Source organism: Giraffa tippelskirchi, chromosome 13 (genome assembly GCF_054371585.1).
Source record: "Giraffa tippelskirchi isolate mGirTip1 chromosome 13, T2T-mGirTip1v1.2.pri, whole genome shotgun sequence".
NCBI classification, from domain to species: domain Eukaryota; kingdom Metazoa; phylum Chordata; class Mammalia; order Artiodactyla; family Giraffidae; genus Giraffa; species Giraffa tippelskirchi.
In genome coordinates, this window is record NC_137287.1 from 15,950,126 (window position 1) to 15,972,797 (window position 22,672).

Consider the following 22,672-nt stretch of genomic DNA (forward strand, 5'->3'; position numbering starts at 1 on the left):
AACTCTCACCTCATCACAGGAGTGGAGGGGTGATGAGGCCAGGGCGGTGGGTGTGGGTGTGGATGTGGCTGCTCAGGCTGGGGCCCCTAGAATCAGGTGGGAAGCTGGGAAGAGTGGGGAGGAGGCAGGCTGGGGATCGGGGTCAATGCTGCTACCGACCCCCCCACCCCCCACCGCCCAGAGCTCTCTCTTTGCTCTCCACACTTCTCTCCCATCTTCCCTGCCCAGCACGGGCCTTCTCCTGGAGAGCCCATCCAACCCTCAAGTTCTGGGAACAAAATCAAGGCCCTCCACAGCTACACAAAGGCTGTGTGGCCTGCCAGGGCCCTGGGTCTGTCTCAGCCTCTCGGGTGGGGTGCAGGGTTCTGCTTGGCTCTTTCATAGACTTCCCTCTGTGTCCCCAGCACCCAGTCTGGAGAGTGCCAAGGCCTCGGGCTGGGGAGCAGAGTCTCCGCTCTTCCTAGACAAGCCTGACTTCTTTGATTACCCAGACTCAGACCAAGCCAGGCTCCTGGCCGTGGCCCAGTTCATTGGAGAGAAACCTGTCATCTTTGCTAACTCAGGTATGACCCAGCTTGAGAAGGGGCTGCCCTCCTGCCCAGGGCCTGGAGGACGTCTGCCCTTGGCCCTTCGGCTAGAGGCAAGTCCAGGGTCCCCTGTCTCTCCGTCACTGTCAAGCAGGTTCTGACTCCAGGCTCTTCCATCACATCCTGGTGGGTGCTCTGCTAGTGGCCTTCTTCTTCCTGCTTTTCCAGTTCTGCACGCACATGTAAGGCCTGTCCCTCACCCCCTGGTCCCGCCCAGCAGAACCTTGCTCAGAAAGAGGCTGAGGGACCCAAAGTCCAGGGAGGCAGCATGACCTCCAACCTCTGATCTCCACACCCCACAGGAGCTGTGAGAAAGGGGCCTAAAAAGCCGGAGGAGGATCCTGGATTCTGCCCTGGGCACCCATGCCTTCTCTCCTCTCCTGCTGATGAATAAGAGTCCTTGCTTCTTTCTCCCTGACTGCTCAGCTTGGGGGGCCTGCCCTGTCCCACAGTCAACCTGTTATGGAGCTGTCTGCCCCCAGACGCCTGCTCCCTCCCCAACCCCAAAGAACTGGGTGACAGGGCCTTGGTGGTGTTCACGCTATCATCTTTATTAGCGGTCTGTAAAGCACCTCCCAGGGTCCCCCCAACCCCAGACTGGAGGAAGCCTCGAGAAGTCTGTAGCACCAGGGACATGCCAGGACCCAGGGGCAAGATGTCAGCTTAATGGGGAAGGGGCTGGGCGCTCCCCCACTTGCCCCCGGGGTTGCTCAGCACTGGGAAGGCTGGGGGGTAGCAGCCACCTCCCTCCCCCCACCCCAACAAATTTGAATAAATAAATAAAATAAATAAGGTTCCTCAGGTTGGCCTCCCCTGGAGAGAAGCTGTGGAGATGACCAGACTAGGGACGTTAGAGGGAGTGTCCCCTCCCTCCTAGAGGAGTTTGCAGCAGGGGGACTGGGACGGCCTTGGCAGCAGGGCCTCCCCCACAATTCTTTGAGTCCTGGTCCCCTCAGACTCCCCACAGCCTCAAAAGCCCTAAGCGGATGGGAAGGGGTGCGCCTTCTTCCTCTTCCTTTGCTTCTCCAGGGCCCAGAGGTCATGATGGAGAAAGGGGTATGCAGGAGGGGGTCGACCCCTCGGCTCAGGCACTGTGGGGAGAGGTCCCCTCTTCCCACCTTCCGTCTCCCCTGGTCCCGGCCCCCAGCCCCTGAAGGGACGTGACCCCACCCCGTCGGAGTCCATCTGTCAGTTTCCAGGGGGGCTGTCAGGGCCAGAAGCCCCTGGCTCCCACTCCTAGCCCAGCGGCCCCAGAGCCCTGTTCCCACGCGGTGGGGATGGGGGTGGGGTGGGGTAGGGTGGGGAGGGTCCCCGCCCTCGGCCCCACCCTCAGTCCTGGGTCTGACAGGGGGAGGGCGGCCGGGAGCCCCGGGGCCGGAAGAGGCGGCAGGCCCCGCGGCAGATGAGGAAGAACCAGTAGAGCTGCGGGGCGAGGAGCAGCGCGGCGCCCAGGTTGACGTGGACCGGGATGGCTAGGGGCACGGCGAGCAGGGGCAGGCCCGCGTGCCGCCCGTAGGCCCAGTACAGGTAGGGGAAGAGCAGCACCCGGCAGCAGAGGAAGCTGAGCAGCATCAGGGCCCCGTTCACCTTGTGCAGCAGGGTGTGCTGCTGTTTGTACTGTGGGCGGGGCGGGCAGACAGGGGCGGGGTGAGAGGCGGAGCAGGCACGCGGGGGCGGGGCGAGCAGACAGGGGCGGTGAGGGGCGGGGCGAGGGCGGAGAGGGCAGGCAGGGGCGGGGCAGACACACGGGGGCGTGGCGTGGCGGGCACACGGGGCGGGGCAGGCGCCTCCGGCCACGCCCCCGACTCAGCCCCCTGGGCCACCTCCCCCTCCGCCCACCTCCCTGCCTTCCCCCCTTGGGACAGGGGCCAGGTTAGGGGCCCCAGGACCCGCCCCCTCTCCCTCTCTCCCTCCGCCCTGACAGCTCCCCTATACCCTACCTGATAGCCCCTGCCAGACCTGACTCCACCTGTCCTTTAAAAAATCCCAGTTGTTTGCTATTTAGTCGCTAAGTCGTGTCCCATTCTTTTGAGACCTCATGGACTGTGGCCCGCCAGGCTCCTCTGCCCATGGAATTCTCCAGGCAAGAATACTGGAGTGGATTGCCTTTTCCTCCTCCAGGGGATCTTCCCGACCCAGGAATCAAACCCTTGTCTCCTGCATTGGCAGGTGGATTCTTTATCACTGAGCCACCAGGGGATAATCCCTGATCAGTTCCTACAAGGGAAGTGCCCACCCTTCCCTTGTCCTCCCGTCAAGCTCGCAAACCCTCAGTGCCTTCTCACCTGGATGAGGATCTTGCCAAGGCAGACGAAGGGGGTGCTGACCTCTGCCATCAGCAAGCAGCCTAGAAAGAAGTCTCCCTTGCCTTGACGCCACACCTGAGAGGAAAAGAAGGAAATAGCCTGGCCTGAGCCTGGATTCCTGGCAGCACCTGTCCTCCCTCCCTGTCTCCTCTCTCTCCCTTTTGGAGATGCTTCACTCTGAAAGTCTGAGCACAGGTGAACAGTAGCAAATCTGGGAGCACTAACCCCCTATATCCCTCCAACCTTCCTACAGGTAAGACGATATCCATGATACTACAGATGAGGATACTGAGTCTCAGAGGCATGTGTGTGTGCTCAGTCATTCAGCTGTGTCCAACTCTTTGTGACCCCATGGGCTGTAGCCCACCAGTCTTCTCTGTCTATGGAATTTTCCAGGCATGAATACTTGAGTGGGTTGCCATTTTCTCCTCCAGAGGCTCTGCCCGACCCAAGGATCGAACCTGCATCTCTTGTGTCTCCTGTATTGGCAGGCAGATTCTTTATCACTGTGCCACCTGGGAAGCCCTGAGTCTCAGAGTGTGTGTGTGTATGTGTGTGTGAAAGTTGTTCAGTCATGTTCGACTCTTTTCCACCCCACGGACTGTAGCTGCTAGATTTCTCTGTCCATGTAATTCTCCAGGCAAGAATACTGGAGTGGGTTGCCGTTCCCTTCTCCAGGGAATCTTCCCAACCCAGGGATTGAACCCAGGTCTCCCACATTGCAGGCGGATTCTTTACCGTCTGAGCCACCAGGGAAGCCTGAAGTTGTATGTAACCAGCTCCAAAACATCACAGCTGGGTGTGATCCAACCTCTTGCTGTTTGGGGCTGGGCTGGAGCTCAGGAAACTCTCCCTGGGGCACTTCATCCTGCTGGGACCTGGACCCAGGGCTTCCTAGGCTCCTGAAGGACCAGCGTGAGCAGGACGCGGGGCCCTAGTTCCCAGCAGCCCCCACTCACCACTGACAGCGGGAAGCATACGAGCACCATGACGGCGTGGTGGAGCACCATGAGGAACTCCTTGTGCAGGTAACCACGTGCCACTGCCCAGGTGCTGCCTGGGGCTCTGGTGCCACTTTCGTCCCCTCCGTGCCCCTTGACCTGGTGCTTGTGCCAGTGACACAGGAACATGGCATAGATGTCATAGATGAAGTAGGGCACTGCAAACTGCGTGTAGGCGGAGGAGAGCCAGTGTCTGTCAGGCAGAGAGAGGGGTGGGGTCAATGAGGGAAGGAGATGGACAGGGCAGCTGCCAATTGCCGGGGGTTATGTTGGATGCATCCCAGAAGTCACATCTCCAGTCATACTTGTAAGATCCCTGAGACAGAAGTAGACTCTCAGATTACAAGATGGAATCCCAAGGTGGAGGGCAAGAAACTTGCCCAAGTGATCACAGGATCACTCAGCTGGTAAGCAGTAGGGCTGGGGTTCAAACCCAGACTGAGCTCAGAATGCACACATTTTTCTTTTTCTTTCTTTCTTTTTGGCCACACCATGTGGTAAGTGGGACCTTAGTTCCCTGACCAGGGATTGAACCTGTGCCCCCTGCAGTGGAAGCAAGAAGTCTTAACCACTGGACTGCCAGGGAAGTCTCTCACTCATTTTTTATATTAATTCATTCATATTCTCTCTCTCTGCAATGTGCTAGGAGAAAAAGGAAGACAGACCAAAAGACAGTCACAGAACTGAGGGCTGAGACAGAGTGAGAAAACAGGCCAGACCAGCTCTTAGAGACAGCGGAGATCAGGACAAATTACAGCAGAAGTGGTAGGAATGGTGGGGAAAGATCATATTTGCTGACATTAAAAGTGAAAGTGTTAGTGGCTCAGTCACGTGTCTGACTCTTTGCAACCCGATGGACTATAGTCTGCCAGGCTCTTCTGTCCATGGAATTCTCCAGGCAAGAATACTGGAGTGGGTTGCCATTTCCTCCTCCAGGGGATCTTCCCAACCCAGGGATCAAACCCGTGTCTCCTACATTGCAGGCAGATTCCTTACTCTCTGAGTCACCAGGGCAGCCTCGACTGACATTAATTGACTACTTATTACATGAGGGCCCTATTCCGATACTCTAAATGTTTTACAAGCACAAACTTATTTACTTCCCACAAAAAGCCTATGAAAAGTAAGTATGACTGTCACTCCATTTTACAGGTGAGAGAGGCTAGGTTACCGGACCAAGGGATAAACATGAGAAGTCTGGCTCCACAGCCCTCACTCTCAGCCTTACTGTCCTCTAGAAGATTTGAGATGGGAATTGGTGATGCTGTCAGCGCTGCTTGTTCTGCCTGAATGTGGCCCCACCTCTTGTTTTTTCAGGTACAACCAAGCATTAAGAAGAAAACGCTGAGCAAAAGGAGCCAAGAGCAGAGAAAGTTCCGTGTGCTTTGGGAGTAAACAAAAATGAAAAGTGCATGAATATGCAACATTGCATTTTTCTTCTTGAGTCAGCACATGGAGTATGTTCTCAGAAGTCCATAGTCCCGTGACAGGTTCGAGATGGGGGCGGGAGGTCTAAGATGCAAACCCAGTGGTACTCCCTGGGCTTGGTAGAGAGATGAAAACAAAGTCAGCTGGAAGGGACACAAATATGAGGACCAAATGAGAGGGGCTGCTGAAGGGAGAAGTGGAGTGAGACCTGGGAAAGGGCCAGCTAAGGACCAGGGGTGACATGGAAGGAGAAGGTGAGCCCGGGGAAGGCTAGCCTGGAAGGGATGATTTTGGGGAAAAAAGAAGCAGAGAGCCATGCTGGAGTGTGTGACCAGGAGGGATGGAAAGAGAGAGGAGAGGAAGCAGCAGCCCCGGTTGGAAACGAAGGGCAGGAAGGTGGAAAGGGGTCCAGCTGGCCTGAAAGAAGTTAGAACAGAGAGTGGCCTAGGGAGTCAGCCACAGCAGACACAGTGACACCACTGGCTTGTGGGGGTCCAGACCCTGGGCTCTGGTGTGAAGGGTTAAACCCATCTACACCCTCTTCAGCAATTAGGTGCTCAGAGGTAGGAACAGCTGTTGCCCCGGGATTAACCCCGATCCTCCCACCTACCTGAGGATTAAGGGAGGAGGGAAAAGAACAGACTGGGGGGTGGGAAGGAGACCATGTAAGAGCTGGAAGGTGACCTCTGTGAGAAGGCAAGAGAAGGGAATGTGGGGTTGGGGAGGATCCAGGCTCCTCTTGGACCCAGGAAGGGGAATGGGGGAAAAGGGCAGGAGGAAGCCAAGTCCCCGGGGAGGGGTCTGAAGAAGGAGTTTGGCATCCACTCTGTATGGCCAGGACTGCTGTAGGCATCTGACACACACAAGTCAGTTCCTCCTCTCAGCAGCCCTTCCAGATAGGGGTGGACCTCACTCCGAAGATGAAGAAACTCAAGGGAAAGAGGAGACGCCTCTAGGTCGGGTCATCCAGACCATGTCCCCAGGGCTCAGCAGCCACCAGAGAAGAGGAACAGGATCAGAAGTTAAGCAGGGGGCATCATCAGCACTCTCCCAGGCAACTCGCAGCAACGACAGCCTGGGTCCACCTTGAGCTGGCCTGTCAGCACCACGGACAGGGCCCCTTTCTCCCTCCTCCTGCCCCACCTCTCCGGCCTGGGCTCTTTTGGCAAGCACCAGGCACTGCATCAGCTCCCAGTGCCAAAATTTGGCCTCTTCACCCTTCACTCCCCACCCCACTGTCTAACCATTGGTGGCCTTGTTTTGTGTCGTCTGTCCCTCTCACGCACGGAGCTGGGGCTGGACACCTGGATTCTGGGAGGATATGAGGGGTGAGCCTGGCATGAACGAGTAGGGAAGAACCCCAGTTGGGTGCTGGTTGGAAATGGGATCTGAGGGGGTGAAAGAGTGGGAGGAGGGCGGGGAGGAAATGACACTCAGAACCTACTATGATCCAAGAGGCTGGGAAACCTAGGAGCTGCCTTGAGAATCCTTTTTGCTCCCCGCTTCTCCTCCTCCTGGTGTTGACCTTTAAGGACAGGATGTGGATAAATTTGTCTCGGGGTGTTGAGTTGCAGCTATTGTAGTTAACTTGCTCAAGCCCAAGTTAAGGGCTTGGGGTCCACTGAGGGAGTCTCCTGGATGATCTGGGGTACTCAAGGGTCACATGCACACAGGCTGCTGGAATGGGGGGAAGTGGTGGTCTCATGACACTTACTGGTCATCTATGATGTGCTTGCAGGAGGTGGAGACAATGTAGCCAGCAGTGGAGGCCATGACGGCTTGGACAGAGGACACTAGCCTAGGAGGAAGAGGAAGTAGCTGTAAAGGAGGGAGATGCACCCCTTGGTTCCTCCTCTTTACTGTCCAGCTTCTGTGCTTCTCGGGTGCTCCCTGCCCATCTTTCCCCCAGGCTGCCTCGCCTGGGACTCAGCCCCACCACTTCAGCCTCCAGGACTGCTACGGAGTCGCCTTCCTCTCAGGAGGACACCCGGGAGGTCATCGTGAGGTGAGAACCAGTGGCAGATAACAAAGTCCCTTCCACGGAAGGGACAGGGGTCGGGGGGGTGGTGACAGCACAGGATGGCAGGGGGAAGCCCTGGACCTGTTCTTACACCTCTCAGCTGCCTAGTCATCATGGGTCATCTCCGGCCCCTCGGTTGCCCCTGATTCCCCTCCCAGCTACTTTCCCGCTCTCTGCTTGCCAGCCACCACACTCCCCTCCCCAACTCTGGCCCGCATCCCAGGGCTGTGCAGAGTTCCACCATTCACTTCTCTGTCCCTCATTCCCCCAGACACAGCCCCTCTACACACACACAATGATACATGGCCCCTTGCCGTGTTCCCTAGTATCCTATAGGAATGTTTTGGTCACATGCCGGCCCTGTTTTGGAGGGTAGGAGGGTGAATGGGAAAGGGAAGCAGAGCAGACTGCATCCTAGTAGACCAGATGGCTGGGTTTGAATGAGGTCTCCTGGGACAGCAAGTAAGGCAGCACGGAGAGAAGGAAGCTGGAGGTAGAGCCCACCGACCACTTCAGGAGCCCCCAGTCCCTATCCGGCCAAGGGTCCCTTCCATCCCCATGCAGCCTGGGAAGGGGAGGGGGCGGAGGGAAGGGAGGCAGTTTACCTGGCTGAGACAATGACCGCGTCGGCCTCCTCCCAGCGCAGCTGGGGCAGCCGCTGGAGCGTGTTCTTGGAGAGGAGGAAGAGTCCGGGGAACACCACCCCCCCGGCCACCATGGGGGTCAGCATGGTGGCTCAGGCCTCCAGCAGGGAGCCTGAGAGCAGCTGGGAAAGGGCTGGGAGGCCGAGCTGAAGGGAGTTACGGGGGTGGAGAAGGGACGCCAGGCCGGGGAAGGAGAGAGAAGAAGAGAAAGGGGCACAAAGGGGACAGACAGGGTGGGGAGGGGATGGGACCGGAGAGCCCGACCCCGACCCAGGACCGGAGAAACGGAGTTAGATGGAGACTGGGGAGATGGGAGAGACTGGGGGAAAGGGAGGATCCGAGCAAGGGAGCCGGAGAGAGCCAGCCAGAGGGTTGGGAGCGAGCCGAGGAGGAGAGGACTGGGTGAGAGGACAGAGGGAGAGGGGACAGGACGAGGAGGCTGCGGATGGGGGAGGGGAGGGAGTGAGGCAGGTGGGGGGGGGCTTACGTGGAGAGGCTGGGAGGGCCCGAGGGGGCGGGGTGGGGGGTGGGGGTGGGACTGTGGTGCCAGCTCTGAAAGGGAGGGAGGGGAGGGAGACTGAGGAGCGGCAGGGCAGGCGGTCAGCGGTCAGCACCGCTCTCCCGCCTCTCGCTGCCACCAGAGTGCCCGCGGCCCGGCCCAGAGGCAGCCCCGGGGCATTATGGAGAGTTCGGGCCCAGCCCCCTGCCCCCTCGGCGGGGAGGGGGCGGGGGAGGGGATATCACCAGCTTGGGGAGGGCGGGCGGGGGGAGAAGGAGGGAGTTGATGGCACCGACCAGACACCCAGAAACCAGACCTGCAGCGGCGTCTCCCCAGGCAGCTCTGAGCCACAGCAGTGGCTGCGACAGAGATGGGGGGAGCAGAGAAAGAGGGAAGGGGGAGGCCCTTAAAGAGACAGCAGCTGCGGCAAGCACAGGGGGCTGCTGAGGACAAGGGCCAAGGACAGGACCGCTCTCCTCTGGGGCTCCTTGGCCAGCTGGGCCAGATGGGCCTGAGCCGGTTTCCCACCAGCAGTTTGCAAATGCCTGCCATCTCCTCCTCTGCCAAGGCCTCTCAATACTTATTCCTCAACAGCCTTAGGGTCCCAGCTTAGGGGCACCCATTCCCACAGAGAGTAAGAGGATTCCCTGGGAAGGGAGCAGAAGTTAGTGCAGCTCGCTGTCTCTCGGAAGGTTGAGTTTAGGGAGTGGATGGGAATAAAAATACATCTTAACACAGTATCAGATTCAGAGACCTGCAAAACTCCAAGGTATGAGACCCTGATGGCTCAGATGGTAAAGAACATGCCTGCCAATGCAGGAGACGCTGATTCGATCCCTGGGTTGGGAAGATCCCCTGGAGAAGGAAATGACAATCCACTCCAGTATTCTTGCCTGGAGAATCCCCATAGATGGAGGAGCTTGGTGGGGCCACCGTCCATGGGGTCTCAGAGTCAGACATGACTTAGTGACTAAAAACAAAACAACACATACTTTTACATGAGGTGTCTCTGGGTCCCAACTCCACTGCGAGACTGTCCCGTGACCTCCTCTAACTATTGGAACAGCACTGAGGTAACTGCATGTATCCCCTTTTTACAGGTCAAGCAATAGTCCCAAGGGTTTCAGTGACTCTCCCTAGACCGGTAGCTAAGAAGACAGGAGCCCTCTCATACTGGGTGGCAGGCTTTGAAGAGGAACTACAGTGTCTCTGAAAACTCACTTCCAGCCCGAGGATGCCCCTGCCTGTGTCCTTCAGGCTGCCTGACCTCCCCAAGGCCCTGGTCACTCTCTTCCTCTTCAGATTTATGATGGTCCCAGCTCCCCTTCCTCTGCAACTTCACAGCCCAGTTTCCATGGGGGAAGGGCCCCTGATTTGAGCTCCTCAGTGCACTGCAAGAAAACCAAGGCCCAGTGACTTGGCCAGGGTCTTGCTGCAGGTCAGAGACCCAGCCAGAACTACACTGGCCTCTGAGCAGCTTCTCACACTTTCATGCCGCCTCCCTAGGCCTTCTCATCCTGAACCCAACCTCCTAGTAGACTTCTGCATGACGTGGGGTCCTGCTACCAAAACCGTACTTTGGTTTTCAAGTCTGCCCTAAGATATGCTTCCATAGCAACTGTATGATTTGCCTCTCCCTGTCCAAAGCCTACCCAAAGGACTGGGATTTGCTATTTTGTGCTGTCCTCTAGTGGCGTGCTGTGGGAACAGACTCTGGGAGGTCTCTGGCCTTAGGCAGCAGGAGTTAAGAGGCAATAGTGGACCTAGCTTCCTGGCTTCAGGGCTTCACTTAAAGGAAAAAGGGACCCAACTTCCTGAGTGTTTACTATGTACTGGGCCCGGGGTGAAGTGGTTTATGTTTATTCTTCTTTAACCTTCACAGATTATAGCATCTTTGTCTATATTATAAACAAGAAAGTGAGGTTTAGACATTTAAGAAAAAAAAAGAAGACAAAAAAGTTGCCCAAGATAACATAGCTATGAGAATTGGCAAAGCTGGCTTTCAAACCCATGTTTGCATAGGTCCAGAGCCAAAGATGGGCAAAGCTTCAGGATGGTGCTGCACTGGGGTGAGGATGGGTGATAGCAAGCCACTCTGACTACTGGGTTGAGGACCACAGACCTGGTGAAGGGGCTGTGGCTTCATTTTGGATAGCAGAGATTAAAACAGGCAGGGATTTTTTTTTTTTTTTTGGTCTTTCAGACACCTAGGTATTATAAGTTCTGCCTTCTGCCAGCTCCTCCTCCTCCCTAAGGTTTGGGGATAGTTCACCAGTGTATTACTAATCTTTGTCAAATAGACCATAAATTTGCATGGCACATGCATGCTAGGTCACTTCAATCACGTCCACCTCTTTGTGACCCTATTGACTGTAGCATGCCAGGCTCCTCTGTCCATGGGATTCTCCAGGCAAGAATACTGGAGTAAGTTGCTATGCCCTCCTCCAGGGGATCTTCCTGACCCAGGAATAATAATAAAATCACAAAATTATAAAAATAAGATTTCACATAAAAGTTCAACTTTTAAGAAAAAATGAGAAGATCAGACAACACTGGGCCCACATTCTAATTCCATTATGTTTGGCTGGATTCGAGGAGCTGCTGCCCCCATTGGGATAAACGTAGTCCTCCGGCTCAGGCAGTCCACACAGAGCTTATATCTCTTGTATCACTTGCAGGAGTTTGCAACAACTATTTTTATTTTTATTTTATTTTGGCCATGCAGGGCTTCCCAGGTGGCTCAGCTAATGAGATCTCAATTCCCTGACTGGGGATGGAACCCAGGCCCCTGGCAATGAGAGCACTGAATCCTAATCACTGGACTGCCAGGGAATTCCCTAGCCTTATTCTATAGATGTGAATTCACCTTACCTTCACACAACATTCCATGAAGAATGGAAGGTGAGTATTCTTGTTAAATCCATTTACTGACAATGGGGACTCTAAAGTTCAGAGAGGTTAAGTGGCTTGCAAGAGAGTTGTTGCTATTTAGTGGATAAGTTGTGTCAGACTCCTTTGTGACCCCATGGACCGTAGCCCGCCAGGCTCCTCTATCCATAGGATTATCCTGGCAAGGATACTGGAGTGGGATGCCATTCCCTTCTCCAGGAGATTTCCTGACCCAAGGTTGGAACCCGAGTCTCTTGCATCTCCTGAATTGGCAGGTGGATTCTTTACCACTGAACCACCTGGGAAACTAGAGATCCCATAGAGAGTGTCTTTGGATTCTATACCCGCCCCCAGCCACCCTCACATACACACACACCTCTGCTTCTGCTCTCATCACTAATTCTTCCTGGAAGTAGGAGACCAGCTTCCCCAGCACTGGCCCCAGGAAGGATGTCCTTGCCCTGTCCTCTTACTTGGATGCCACCAAAACAGCCTCTTGTTTCTCCATCCGCAGGTTGGAATGGCGCTGCAGACCCCAGCAGAGGACAGCAAAGCTCAGCGGGAAGAAGATACAGCCAAGTACAAAGAGCAGAGGCATGCCTGTCTGGGGTAGAGAAGGTAAGATGGCTAGGAGACCACCTCAGCACATTGTCCCTCAGACTCACAGACCCCTCCCCCAATTCCTATAACTCAGTGGCCTGTAGGATGCATTTTTCTGTAACCATCAAAAGTCATCAGGCATAGCTCTTTCCTGATCTGAGATCCTCACTGCACTTTAAATATGCCTCATCCTTGAGCAGCTGGACATCCTAATTTTGTCTTATCACTCCAATTCCATTAATTTAATTAATGTTCCTTGTAATCAAAGAAGCTGGTCTATACCTCCCAGCCCATCTCATACCTTAAAATTCCTTCTTTCTCTTTCAATTCTAAGTATGTGCCTGCGATTTCTTAATTCACCCCATCCTAGCTCTGTCCCCCCACCCTAAGCTCTTTGTGTCTCCTCCCCCCTCTCCTAGGTCCTCACCTGGGAGGGGCAAAGTGGAGGCTAGAGAGGGAGGCTGGTGACTCTCATCTGCACTCAGAAATCGGGAAAAAAAGGAGGGATGGGTGTTTAGACTGTAAAGATAACTGAAATTAGAAAAAAAAATAGTTCTTTTAAAACGAAAACTCTATTATCCCATTTAAAAAGCAAACAAACGGTAGGAAAACCTTTGAAAACATTTACATATGTTATTTTTGTCTGGAAAAGCCTCTCCTCCCATCCACTCCAGGGAAGAGAGGAGTGGGAAAGGCCCAGGAGGGATGAAGAGAGTCAGGGCCTGCCATCCTGCACCCCTTAAGCAGCTTTGGGGGGACCCTTTCAGGATACAAGGAAGGCGTCAAACTGCAAGGGCACGAGGTAGAGGCAGTTCTACAGAGGCAGTTGGAGGGGGCGGGAACATCATCTTCCTATTGGTGGGCTGGTGGATGGTTTGGAAAATGCCATCTTCCTATTGGCCCACTTCTTAACACGTGTGCCCTATCATATGCTTCATGGCGGGCCTGCTTGCGGGCTGGGCAGAGGGGGCGAAACTGTCTAACAGAGAACAGATCAATTAGAATTCGTTGATGGCTTGAAGGACAGCTAGGATTCAGGGGTAGAGTTGAACGAGGGGACAGGAAGAGGAGGTGGGGGAAATGAGAGCGGCCCAAGCAGTCAGTGATTTAACAGACGGTATAGGGTAACAGTTAAGACGGCAGGTCCTAGGGTGGGACCATCTGAATTTCAAAATCAGAATCCACAGATAATAAAAGAAACATACCGTATGGCTCCATTTGGAGGAAGTTGCAAACTGGCAAAATAACTTCCGTGAAAAATCAGAACGGCGTTTAACTTGGTGGGAGGTACTGACTGAGAGGAGACCTCAGGGAGCCTTCTGAAGGGTTGGGAATGCCCTTATATAGATCGCGGGCATTTACACATATACCTCCTATGTGCATTTTAAAGTCAACTGGATTTTTCTTTTTTTTTTTTTTCTGATGGTGCCCAGAGACATGTGGAATCTTAGTTTCCCGCCAGGGATGGAACCCTTATCCCTTGCAATGGAAGAACGGAGTCTTAACCACTGGACTGCCAGGGAAATTCCTAGAATTTTTAAAACATTAAACAAATTTAGGCTCTTCCATTCCCTGAGTGATGGTTGGCTAATCTCTGTGGGCCTCAATTCTTTCATCTGTGAAGTTAGAATAATAATAATGCCAGCTCATTAAATGCTAATTATACAGACACTCATCTGAGTGTTTAGCAATATTAAGTCATTTTTTCAAAACAACTTTGCAGATGGGAAGTATTATTGTACCCATTTTACAGGTGAGGAAACAGAGGCATGGAGAGAACTGATACCTTTTCCAAGGTTATGCAATATGGTTTTTTCCAACCATATTTTCTGAATGTATTGGGCTCTGTCATGTTAAATGGATATAGAAAACTCATAAACTCATTTTCCTAAAGAAATTGAAAGGTTAAGAGAAAAAAGGAATAAAACATCACTGAATACAATTTAGACATGTCATCCACATTTTCAGAGCTTATCTCTGCTAACAGTTCTTACTTGTTTACTCCATATTGCCTCCTCTGGATAGGCCTTTGAAAATTAAAGGTTAAATCGAGAGCGAGATAAAACTGTTGAAGATGAGACTCTAGTTGCCTAACCAGTATCCATCTTTAACATCTTATTTTGCTGGAGACTGAAATGTGCTTATTTAAAAAACTCTATTTCCCAGCCTTTCTGGTAGTTAGAAGGCTGGCCAACATAATAACATAAACTGAAATCATTATGTGGGGTTATGAGGGAAGCACCTTTTTAAAAAGGGACACACTGCAGTAACAAAGAAAGAAATATGTGAAAAGATACAGAACTGAGGTTTGAAACCAGATAGCCTGACACAAGTCTGCCCTGTCACCTTCCCTGCTCCTGTGTAAGCTCATTTCAAGGATTAAATAGAGATAACATCGATAACCAGGGTTCAGAGCCTGTTAGCTACATGGGCACTCACTGAACACAAGGCACTAAAATACTAATATACTTTATCCCATCTAAGCATCACTACAGTCTTTTGAATAATTTCTCCCATTTTATAGCTGAGAAGACTGAGGCTTGGAGAAGTTAGATGACTTGTTCTGGGATTGCACAGTAAGTGGCAGTGCTGGGACTCAGACTCGGGTCAACAGGACTGCTGCCCTCCAAGGTGGGAGCAGAGAGGAAAGGAGGCAAGGGAGGCAGAGGGAGGAATATTAGGGGAGGCAGTGAAGAGGAAGCCATTTTCCCCTCTGGTGCGAAGGGCCAGTCATTGTCCTCTGCAGCCATGGGCTTACCCTGGAATAGAGACTGAGGAAGGGGAGAGTCCTGGGCCATGAGCTGGTAAAGGTCGGGCCCTAGTTTCACTGGAATCTGGGCATTCTCTTCCACGATTCGTTCCTTATCAGGTTCTTCCTGTTCAGAGTAAAACAGTCCAAGGCTGCATGGGTTTGCCTGAGGGAGATAAGTAAGGAGGGGAGAAAAAGAAAAACCGTGGTTTAGAGCAATGGCTTTCACCATTTTTTTTACAGAGAGACTCAGCACATGCACACACATGCCAAACTTTCTCACAATACTTTCGGATCCTGATGATGTGCAGAGCACACTGTATTGTATCATTTTCCCTTTTTATCATTTTTTATCTCCCAAAATGCTTATCATGACCCATTAAGCCTATTTCACAACCCACTTATGAGTAGCAACCTGAGTTGCTGGTTAAGGGCAGTATTTCTCAACTTCTTTTCACTATTGCTCCCCTAGCCTTTTTTAGACATTCTGTTTCCTAATGACCATTTTTCATGAACTTCTGATAACATAGATATACTGTATTTGTTGTTCAGTCGCTCAGTCGTGTCCAACTCTTTGTGAACCCATGGACTGCAGCATGCCAGGCCTCCCTGTCCATCGCCAACTCCCAGAGCTTGCTCAAACTCACATCCATCGAGTCAGTGATGCCATTCAACCATCTCATCCTCTGTTGACCCCTTCTCTTCCTGCCTTCAATCCTTCCCATCATCAGGGTCTTTTCCAATGAGTCAATTCTTCTTATCATAGCTAAAGTATTGGAGCTTCAGCTTTAGTATCAGTCCTTCCAATGAATATTCAGGGTTGATTTCCTTTAGGACCGACTGGCTGGATCTCCTTGCTGTCCAAGGGACTCTCAAGAGTCTTCTCCAGCACCACAGTTCAAGGCATCAATTCTTTGGCACTCAGGCTTTTTTATTGTCCAGCTCTCATATCCATACATGACTACTGGAAACACCATAGCTTTGACTATGTGGGCCTCTGTAGATACCTATATATCTGTGCCTTATATGGGGCTGCCCTGGTGGCTCAGATAGAAAAGAATATGCCTGCAATGCAGGAATCCTGGGTTTGATCCCTGGGTCAGGAAGATCCCCTGGAGAAAGGAATGGCTTACCCACTCCAGAATATCAATATTTAAAAGATCCACCCCTGAACCAATTTCTACCCTCCTGGCGGCGGGGGGCTCTTATCTCTGTTGAGAATGTACAGGAGACATCATCAGTTCAGTTGCTCAGTCATGTCTGACTCTTTGCGACCCCATGGACTGCAGCACTCCAGGCCTCCCTGTCCATCACCAACTCCCAGAGCTTGCTCAAACTCACATCCATCTAGTCGGTGATGCCATCCAACCATCTCATCCTTTGTCATCCTTTGTCGTCCTGTCTTCAATCTTTCCCAGCATCAGGGTCTTTCCCAATGAGTCAGTTCTTCTCATCAGGTGGCCAAAGTATTGGAGCTTCAGCTTCAGCATCAGTCCTTCCAGTGAATATTCAGGACTGATTTCCTTTAAGGTTGACTGGTTTGATCTCCTTGCAGTCTAAGGGACTCTCAAGGAGATATCATAGCAACTCATTTTCTGAACCTCTACACACAGCATCCCAACATCCAATGAGATAGTACTAGTCCCACTCTGCCCATGAATAAGCTGAGGCTGCAAGGTGATGTTAATTGTTGAAGATTGAGATGGCTGGTAAATGGATTAGGAATCCAGAGACCGACCCAGATCCTTGCTCAGCTGCTTTATCATCTTCTCCAAGGCTTCACTTCCTCATGTGGAAAATGGTGGGATATCCAAAGAAGTGTTCATTAAACCTCTGGTCCTCCCCCACATATAAGCTAATAATAACAAACATTTATACTGGCTATGTATGCCAGTTTTGTTGCCTGGAGAATTACATGGACAAAGGAGCCTGGTGGGCTACAGTCCATGGGGTTGCAAAGAGTTGGACATGACTGAGCAACTAATACACACATACGGTATATATCAGATGTCAGGCACTAATCTATGCCCTTCGCATACTTTAACTAATATAATCCTCACAATAACCCAAGAGGGAGATACTATTATTTTTTTTATTTTTTATATGGACCATTTTTAAGTGTTTATTGAATTTGTGATAATGTTGTTTCTGTTTTATGTTTTGCTTTTTTTTGGCCACAAGACATGTGGAATTTTAGCTCCCTGACCAGGGATCCAAACCACACCCGCTTCATTGGAAGGTGAAGTCTTAACCACTAGATCACCAGGGAAGTCCCATGGGAGGTGTCATTATTAATTTCCTTTTCCAGATGAGGGTATCGAGGCACAGAGAGGTCTTTTGTCTTGCCCAAGGTCACACAGGTCAGAAGTGGCACTGCTGGGATTTGAACCTATAGTCTGGGTTCCAGAGTACCTGCTTTTAACTATGTCCGTTGAAAGGAAACATTTTTATCAGTACCGAAAAAACTGAAAACCACTATCACTTGTTGTAAATAAGGTAAATAAAATAAAATGAAAAAACTTGTTCTTACATTCTCACTAGATATCATCCCACGCTCAGAATTCTGAGCCGGAGGCCTTCTGTCTCTTTGTTAAAGACAAGACAAGACAAGCAAGGATAGGGAGGTGTTAAAGGGCTTCTGGCAGCAAAAGGAGACTTTGTCCTGGAATAACCAGATGTGTTGAAAGAGAACTGGAAAGAGAATGGCTTTCAGGTGTGTGTGTGTGTGCCTGTGCACACATGCTTTCTTTCTGACGGGTGTACCATCTAAAACAGCAGTCCCCAAGCTTTTTGGCATCAGGGACCGGTTTGGTCGAAGACAATTATTCCATGGACCAGGGGATTGGGGGTGGGGTGGGGAGGGTGGGTCAGGGGGTGGGAGGATAGGGTGGGTTAGAGGGGTGCAGGGTGGTTTCAGGATGATTCAAGCTCATTATATTTTTGTCCACAATATTTCTAATCTAATGCCATCACTGATTTGACAGGAAGTACCTGGTCGGTGGCCCAGGGATTGGGGACCCTTGATTTAACATAAACCCGAGATGGGACATGTTCCACACACTGTGGTCCCCTGTCTGGGCGTTCCAGGACTGTCTGAACATCCTGAGGAGGAAGGCCGACACACGAGCCAGTCCTGGCTGGAGGTGCAGTCCCAAGCACCCCAGGGAGTGCACCCCCAGAAGGCAAGGAGAGGGGCAGCGAGGGGTGGCACTGCCGCCGTGCCCATCAAGGCTCTGACGACTTCGGCCGCAGCTTTCCTGCCCCAGCCTGGCCCCTAAGGTGAGTCTCTCTCTCACCCCCCAAAGGGACCTCACACACCTGTCACACAATTCACCCTGGACCTGGAGTTTACCGTCTCCCCGCTCTTTCAGCCTCCTTTAAGTCCAAATGCTGACTTGCACATTTTCTTTGCCTGGGTGCTGTGCCGCCTTGGCCCTGTGGAGGTGTGCAGGTGTGATTATCATCAAAGCCTGTGAATAAGTAAACGATAAGCGGCCAGAAGTGGCCTGTTTCCCACATGATACCCAGGAAAGGGTTCAATTCCCCCTCCCTGTGCTCTGGGGTGTGTCCTGGCCAGCATGCCAGATAATTTATTATTTAGTGGGTTTTTTTGGTATCTGTCCCAAGTTAATTTCAGGCAAGTTCAGTCCCAGTCTTCATCTGTACAATAGAAAAGGGCACAATAGGTGAGCTGAAGTGAGAAAATCAAGCATCCAGACCCTTTTTTTCCTCTCATGGGTTGGCTGTGTGACCTTCATCAAGTGTCAGAACCTCTCTGACCTTCAGTTGAATACACAGAGTGCCATTGCCTGGGCTCAAATCTTAGTTCTGTCACTCACTAACCAGGAGAACTTGTGTGAGTGATTGAACTCCTCTGAGCCTCAGGCTTCTTATCCATAAAATGGGGACAAGAGCAGTACCTCCACACAGGGCTCTGGGATGACTGAATGAGATGTATGTAAACACAGTTCCAATGTGGCACAGTGTAAATATTCACTGTGACAATCATTAATGGTTCTTGTTGTTCACTTATTTATGTATTTATGGGCGCACCTTGTAGCATGCAGGATCTTAGTTCCCTGACCAGGTATTGAACTTGTGCCCCCAGCAATGGAAGTGTGGAGTCTTAACCACTCGACCGCCAAGGGAGTCCCCTCGTTGTTCTGATTTTTTTTTTTTTTATCCCTCTTCTGTACCAGCTGCTCTACATACTTGTCTTCTAAACATCACAATGAATCCTGTCAGTTTCTTAACGTAATCCCTATTTGCCAGGGGAACCCTGAGGTTTGGGGAAATCAACTGACTCACCCAAGGTCACCTAGACACGTGGTGGAATAACTAGAATTCAAACCTATATCTTGCCTGGTTCTAAAATTTCTTTACAAATGAGTCCTAATTTGTTTCTATCTGTAACATTAGAAACTTTGGAAATGATAGTTTCTTCCACTTTCATTTTACTGTTAGGATGAAGGAAGACTAAGTCTGTGAAGAGGCCTCTACTGATGCTCTAACTCAGCTCAGCTTCTTATCCTCTCAGTAATAATAAGTAATTATCTAAGCATAGATCTTTCATTTTCATAATGAGGAGGTTGATGAACCCCCTCTTCATCTCTGGGAGGCAATATTATCTGATGTCTAGAGAAGGGAGTTGAAAGTATTAGATAAAAATCGGAACTGCCAGGTTCCCTTCTTACATCCAAGCCCAGGTCTGCAGAGGTGTCTTTCATCATCTGGGTTTTCTCTGCATCTCAGTTTCCACCCACCCCACCCCACGGTGAATGGAAGGATACAATCTTTTACTCTCTTTCCCAGGGCCAGTGTAAAACTACAGGTGAGACTATCTGACATTGCCAGCTTTGAACTTTAGGTACAGGGAGGTCTTATGGCTATTCGGCTATTGTGAAGTCAGTTTCTCCCTGCCTCCAGTGAATGGTGTGATATGGGTAGAAGTGGGACCCTGGCAAAGGGGTGCATTCACCCCCCTCCTCCTGGCTTGCCTTGCAAAGAGCAGACCTGGTGCCCTGTCCACCCTCCTGCATAATGTATGAGCCCGTGGTAGGAACAGAATACCATCTGTGGCAAGTTTGGCCACGGCAGCCCACGGACGTGTCCAGAGGTCTTGCCAAGGCTGACGTCTCTCTGTTGGCAGGAGGTGAAGGGAGGTCGGGGCACTGTGTCACCTGAAGCCTTTTCCTGGTCTGAGGTGGGAGCTGGTTTCATCTTGGGTCTCAGGATTCTGCAAAGATAGGGGCAGACGAGAAGACAGTCCTAAGCAGGCAGTCTGACCCAGACTTAGATTCGACAGAGGTGACACTGGGAACAGCTAGACTCAGGTTTTCTGAGCTTGAAGCTCCTTCTGAGTGGGCTGGGGTGGCAGAGCCGATGGGAGCTTCTCGGTGTGGTAGAGGGGTAAGGGGAGACCTGGGAACCAGGGATGCAGACCCTGGTGATCTCATACACCCCCTGTATTGGAAGGCAAATTCCCAGCCGCTGGACTGCCAGGGAAGTCTCTCTCTTTTTAAAATATTTATTTGGCTGCCGGGTCTTAGTTGTGGCATGTGAGATCTTCAGTTACAGCATGTGGAATCTAGTTCCCTAAGCTGGGATTGAACCCGGCCCCCTGCATTGGGAGCTTGGAATCTTAGCCACTAGGCCACCAGGGAGGTCTCTCCCCTGGCAATTTCCTTTTCTTTTTTTTTCAAATTTTTTGGATGTGGGCCATTTTTTAAAAAGTCATTATTGAATTTGTTGCAATATTGTTTCTGTTTTATGTTTGGGCACTTTGACCGACAGGCATGTCTTAGCTCCCTGACCAGGGATCAAGCCTGTGCACTCTGCATTGGAAGGCAAAGTCCCAATCGCTGGACTGCCAGGGAAGTTCCTTTAAAAAAATATATCTATTTATTTGGCTGTGCCAGGTCTCAGTTGTGGCATGTTGGATCTTCAATCTTAGTTGCAGCATTTGAGATCTTTAGTTGTGATATATGAACTCTTCCTTGTGGCATGTGGGATCTAGTTCCCTGATCAGGAATCAAACCCAGAGTCCCTGCAGCTCAGAGTCTTAGCCACTGGACCACTAGGGAAGTCCTGACCCTGGCCATTTCTGTGGCTGCCCCCTGGTGCAGGAAACTCCTTGGGCAGCAGCCATGGTGAGGTATATTGGGGCAGAGAATGTGCACAGAAATAGGTGTACTGGGTTGCTTTCAGGGGAACATGCCAGGATGCAGTAACCAAGGGTGACGTCTGAGGCCTCTTTGAGGGAGGTGTGCTTACATGAATGTGCATGTGTGTGTGCATACGCACAGCATGTGTGTGGAAAATCAAAAAGGTCAGCAAGAAAGTGGGAGGTCAAAGTGCCTGAAGAGCCAAGGGAACAGGGCATCTGGATAACATTACCTGATTGGTTGGATTCTAGTCATTCATAGAATCAGTAAGTACTCAATGGAGGCCCCCCAAAACCAAACTAAACGCTAGGGCTTGGGATATGAAGATGAATCAGACCCAGGCAATTGCAGTCTTAACTAAGGAGCCAGGCAGTAAAATGAAGAATTTCATACCTTGTGATAAGTGCTAGAACAGCTGTCTGTATATGGTACCCAAAGCAGTCACCTTTGCCTAAGGCAGGCAGGAAGACCACCCTGAGGCAAAACTGAGCAGTGGTTCAAAGGATGAGGGTGTTAGTTGGTGGTGGGGGAATGGGGTGAGGGAGACAAGGGAAGGGTGTTCTATGCAGAGGGAATAGCAGCTATGAAACCCTATACACTGGTTCAGGAACCTTGAGCAGATCCTTTGATGGAAACATGAATAAGTTGATGGGACACAAAACAATTTTGTTTACAAATGATCTGATCAGTGGAAATAAGCAACACCAGGGCTGGAAATTTGTCTGCCTTAGTCTCTGCTAGGGTCCCAAAGCCTAGAGGAGTACTTGGGACCCTGTTGGATACATCATGAATGAATAAACCAAGGTGGCTCAGTGGTAAAGAATCTGCCTGCCAAGCAGGAGATGCTGGTTAGATCCCTGAGTCAGGAAGATCCCCTGGAGAAGGAAACAGCAACCCACTCCAGTATTCTTGTCTGGAAAATCCCATGAACAGAGGAGCCTGGTGAGCTACGGTCCATGGGGTGGCAAAAGAGTTGGATACAACTTAGGGACTAAACAATAATGACAACAGGGGACTTCTCTGGTGGTCTGCTGGCTAAGACTCCCGTGCTCCCAATACAGGGGGCCCAGGTTCCATCCCTGGTCAGGAAACTAGATCTCACGTGCAGCTGTCCAACTAAGACCTCGTGGAGCCAAATAAATTAATTATAATTAAGTAAATAAACCAAAGATAGATGGTACCCAGAGTGGATGGTGTGGATAGTCGGCTAAAGCATTTGGGCTTTACCCTGGAGTCAGTGGGGAGCCCTTTAGGGGGTTAAAAACTGAAAAGGCACAAGATCTGACCTGGATAGAAGGAAATCACTCTGATAGTGATATGAAGGATGAAGAGATCAGATGATGAATCTTAAATCTGGGCACTGTCAATTAAGATCGGGGGTCAGGTTGAAAAAATATTGAGGATAATTCTATGCCATTAAGAAGTAGCTCTGATTTTAACAATATCCCTGGGAGGCAGGCGTTTCCTAATTATACAGAGAAGAAAGTGGACTCAGCGAGGCGCGGTGACTCGGCCAAGTCACACAGCCAGTTGGCGGCATAGCCTGGGGGTTCAGTCTGGACTTTGTGGCGCCGCAGGACCCAGCACACGATGTGGATCTGAGCCAGGCGGGTAGCGGCGGGAACTCGCCCCTTTTACTCAGTAAGAGCGGGAAAGTCCAGCGGATCGCTACTAAAAAGAACAGCGGGTGTCCACAGACAGGAAGAGGGAAGCGAGGCGCGGAGAAGGAATGTTGAGTCTGGGCGGCCGCCGTACTAGCGGTGCTCTCATCTCCATGGCAACAGC

The 22,672-nt window shown here is 51.4% G+C and overlaps 2 protein-coding genes across 12 annotated transcripts; one reads left to right on the forward strand and one right to left on the reverse strand.

Moving 5' to 3' along the window:
• Window positions 1-19: 19 nt before the first annotated feature.
• FIMP1 (fertilization-influencing membrane protein 1) lies at window positions 20-1,388 on the forward strand. Its single transcript, XM_081553193.1, has 4 exons — window positions 20-96; window positions 405-563; window positions 682-769; window positions 890-1,388. The coding sequence occupies exons 1-4, from the start codon at window positions 33-35 to the stop codon at window positions 909-911; spliced, it is 333 nt and encodes a 110-aa protein (XP_081409319.1). The 5' UTR covers window positions 20-32; the 3' UTR covers window positions 912-1,388.
• TLCD3B (TLC domain containing 3B) lies at window positions 1,118-12,746 on the reverse strand. 11 transcript variants are annotated; one of them, XM_081553151.1, is made up of 8 exons: window positions 12,603-12,746; window positions 12,402-12,449; window positions 11,751-11,974; window positions 7,948-8,012; window positions 7,037-7,120; window positions 3,853-4,087; window positions 2,873-2,968; window positions 1,118-2,204 (listed from the first exon to the last, which is right to left on the reverse strand). In XM_081553151.1, the coding sequence occupies exons 3-8, from the start codon at window positions 11,766-11,768 to the stop codon at window positions 1,917-1,919; spliced, it is 786 nt and encodes a 261-aa protein (XP_081409277.1). In that variant the 5' UTR covers window positions 11,769-11,974; window positions 12,402-12,449; window positions 12,603-12,746; the 3' UTR covers window positions 1,118-1,916. The 11 variants fall into 11 exon arrangements, with proteins under 11 accessions (XP_081409277.1, XP_081409274.1, XP_081409276.1 ...); XM_081553148.1 differs by having other exon boundaries at window positions 7,948-8,132; XM_081553150.1 differs by having other exon boundaries at window positions 11,751-11,978.
• Window positions 12,747-22,672: the final 9,926 nt, after the last annotated feature.

Bases quoted from the DNA above. Each gene is read 5' to 3' on its own strand.
- TLCD3B (XM_081553141.1), bottom strand. From the start codon at position 12,639: ATGGGAGGAGAGGCTTTTCCAGACAAAAATAACATAT. The intron at 11,975-12,401 runs GTGAGGACCTAG...TACCCCAGACAG, and splicing joins CTCCACTTTGCCCCTCCCAG to GCATGCCTCTGCTCTTTGTA. The intron at 2,969-3,852 runs GTGAGTGGGGGC...TTTTCCTCTCAG, and splicing joins TATGCTTCCCGCTGTCAGTG to GTGTGGCGTCAAGGCAAGGG.
- FIMP1 (XM_081553193.1), top strand. From the start codon at position 33: ATGAGGCCAGGGCGGTGGGTGTGGGTGTGGATGTGGCTGCTCAGGCTG. The intron at 97-404 runs GTGGGAAGCTGG...CTGTGTCCCCAG, and splicing joins GCTGGGGCCCCTAGAATCAG to CACCCAGTCTGGAGAGTGCC. The intron at 564-681 runs GTATGACCCAGC...ACTGTCAAGCAG, and splicing joins TGTCATCTTTGCTAACTCAG to GTTCTGACTCCAGGCTCTTC.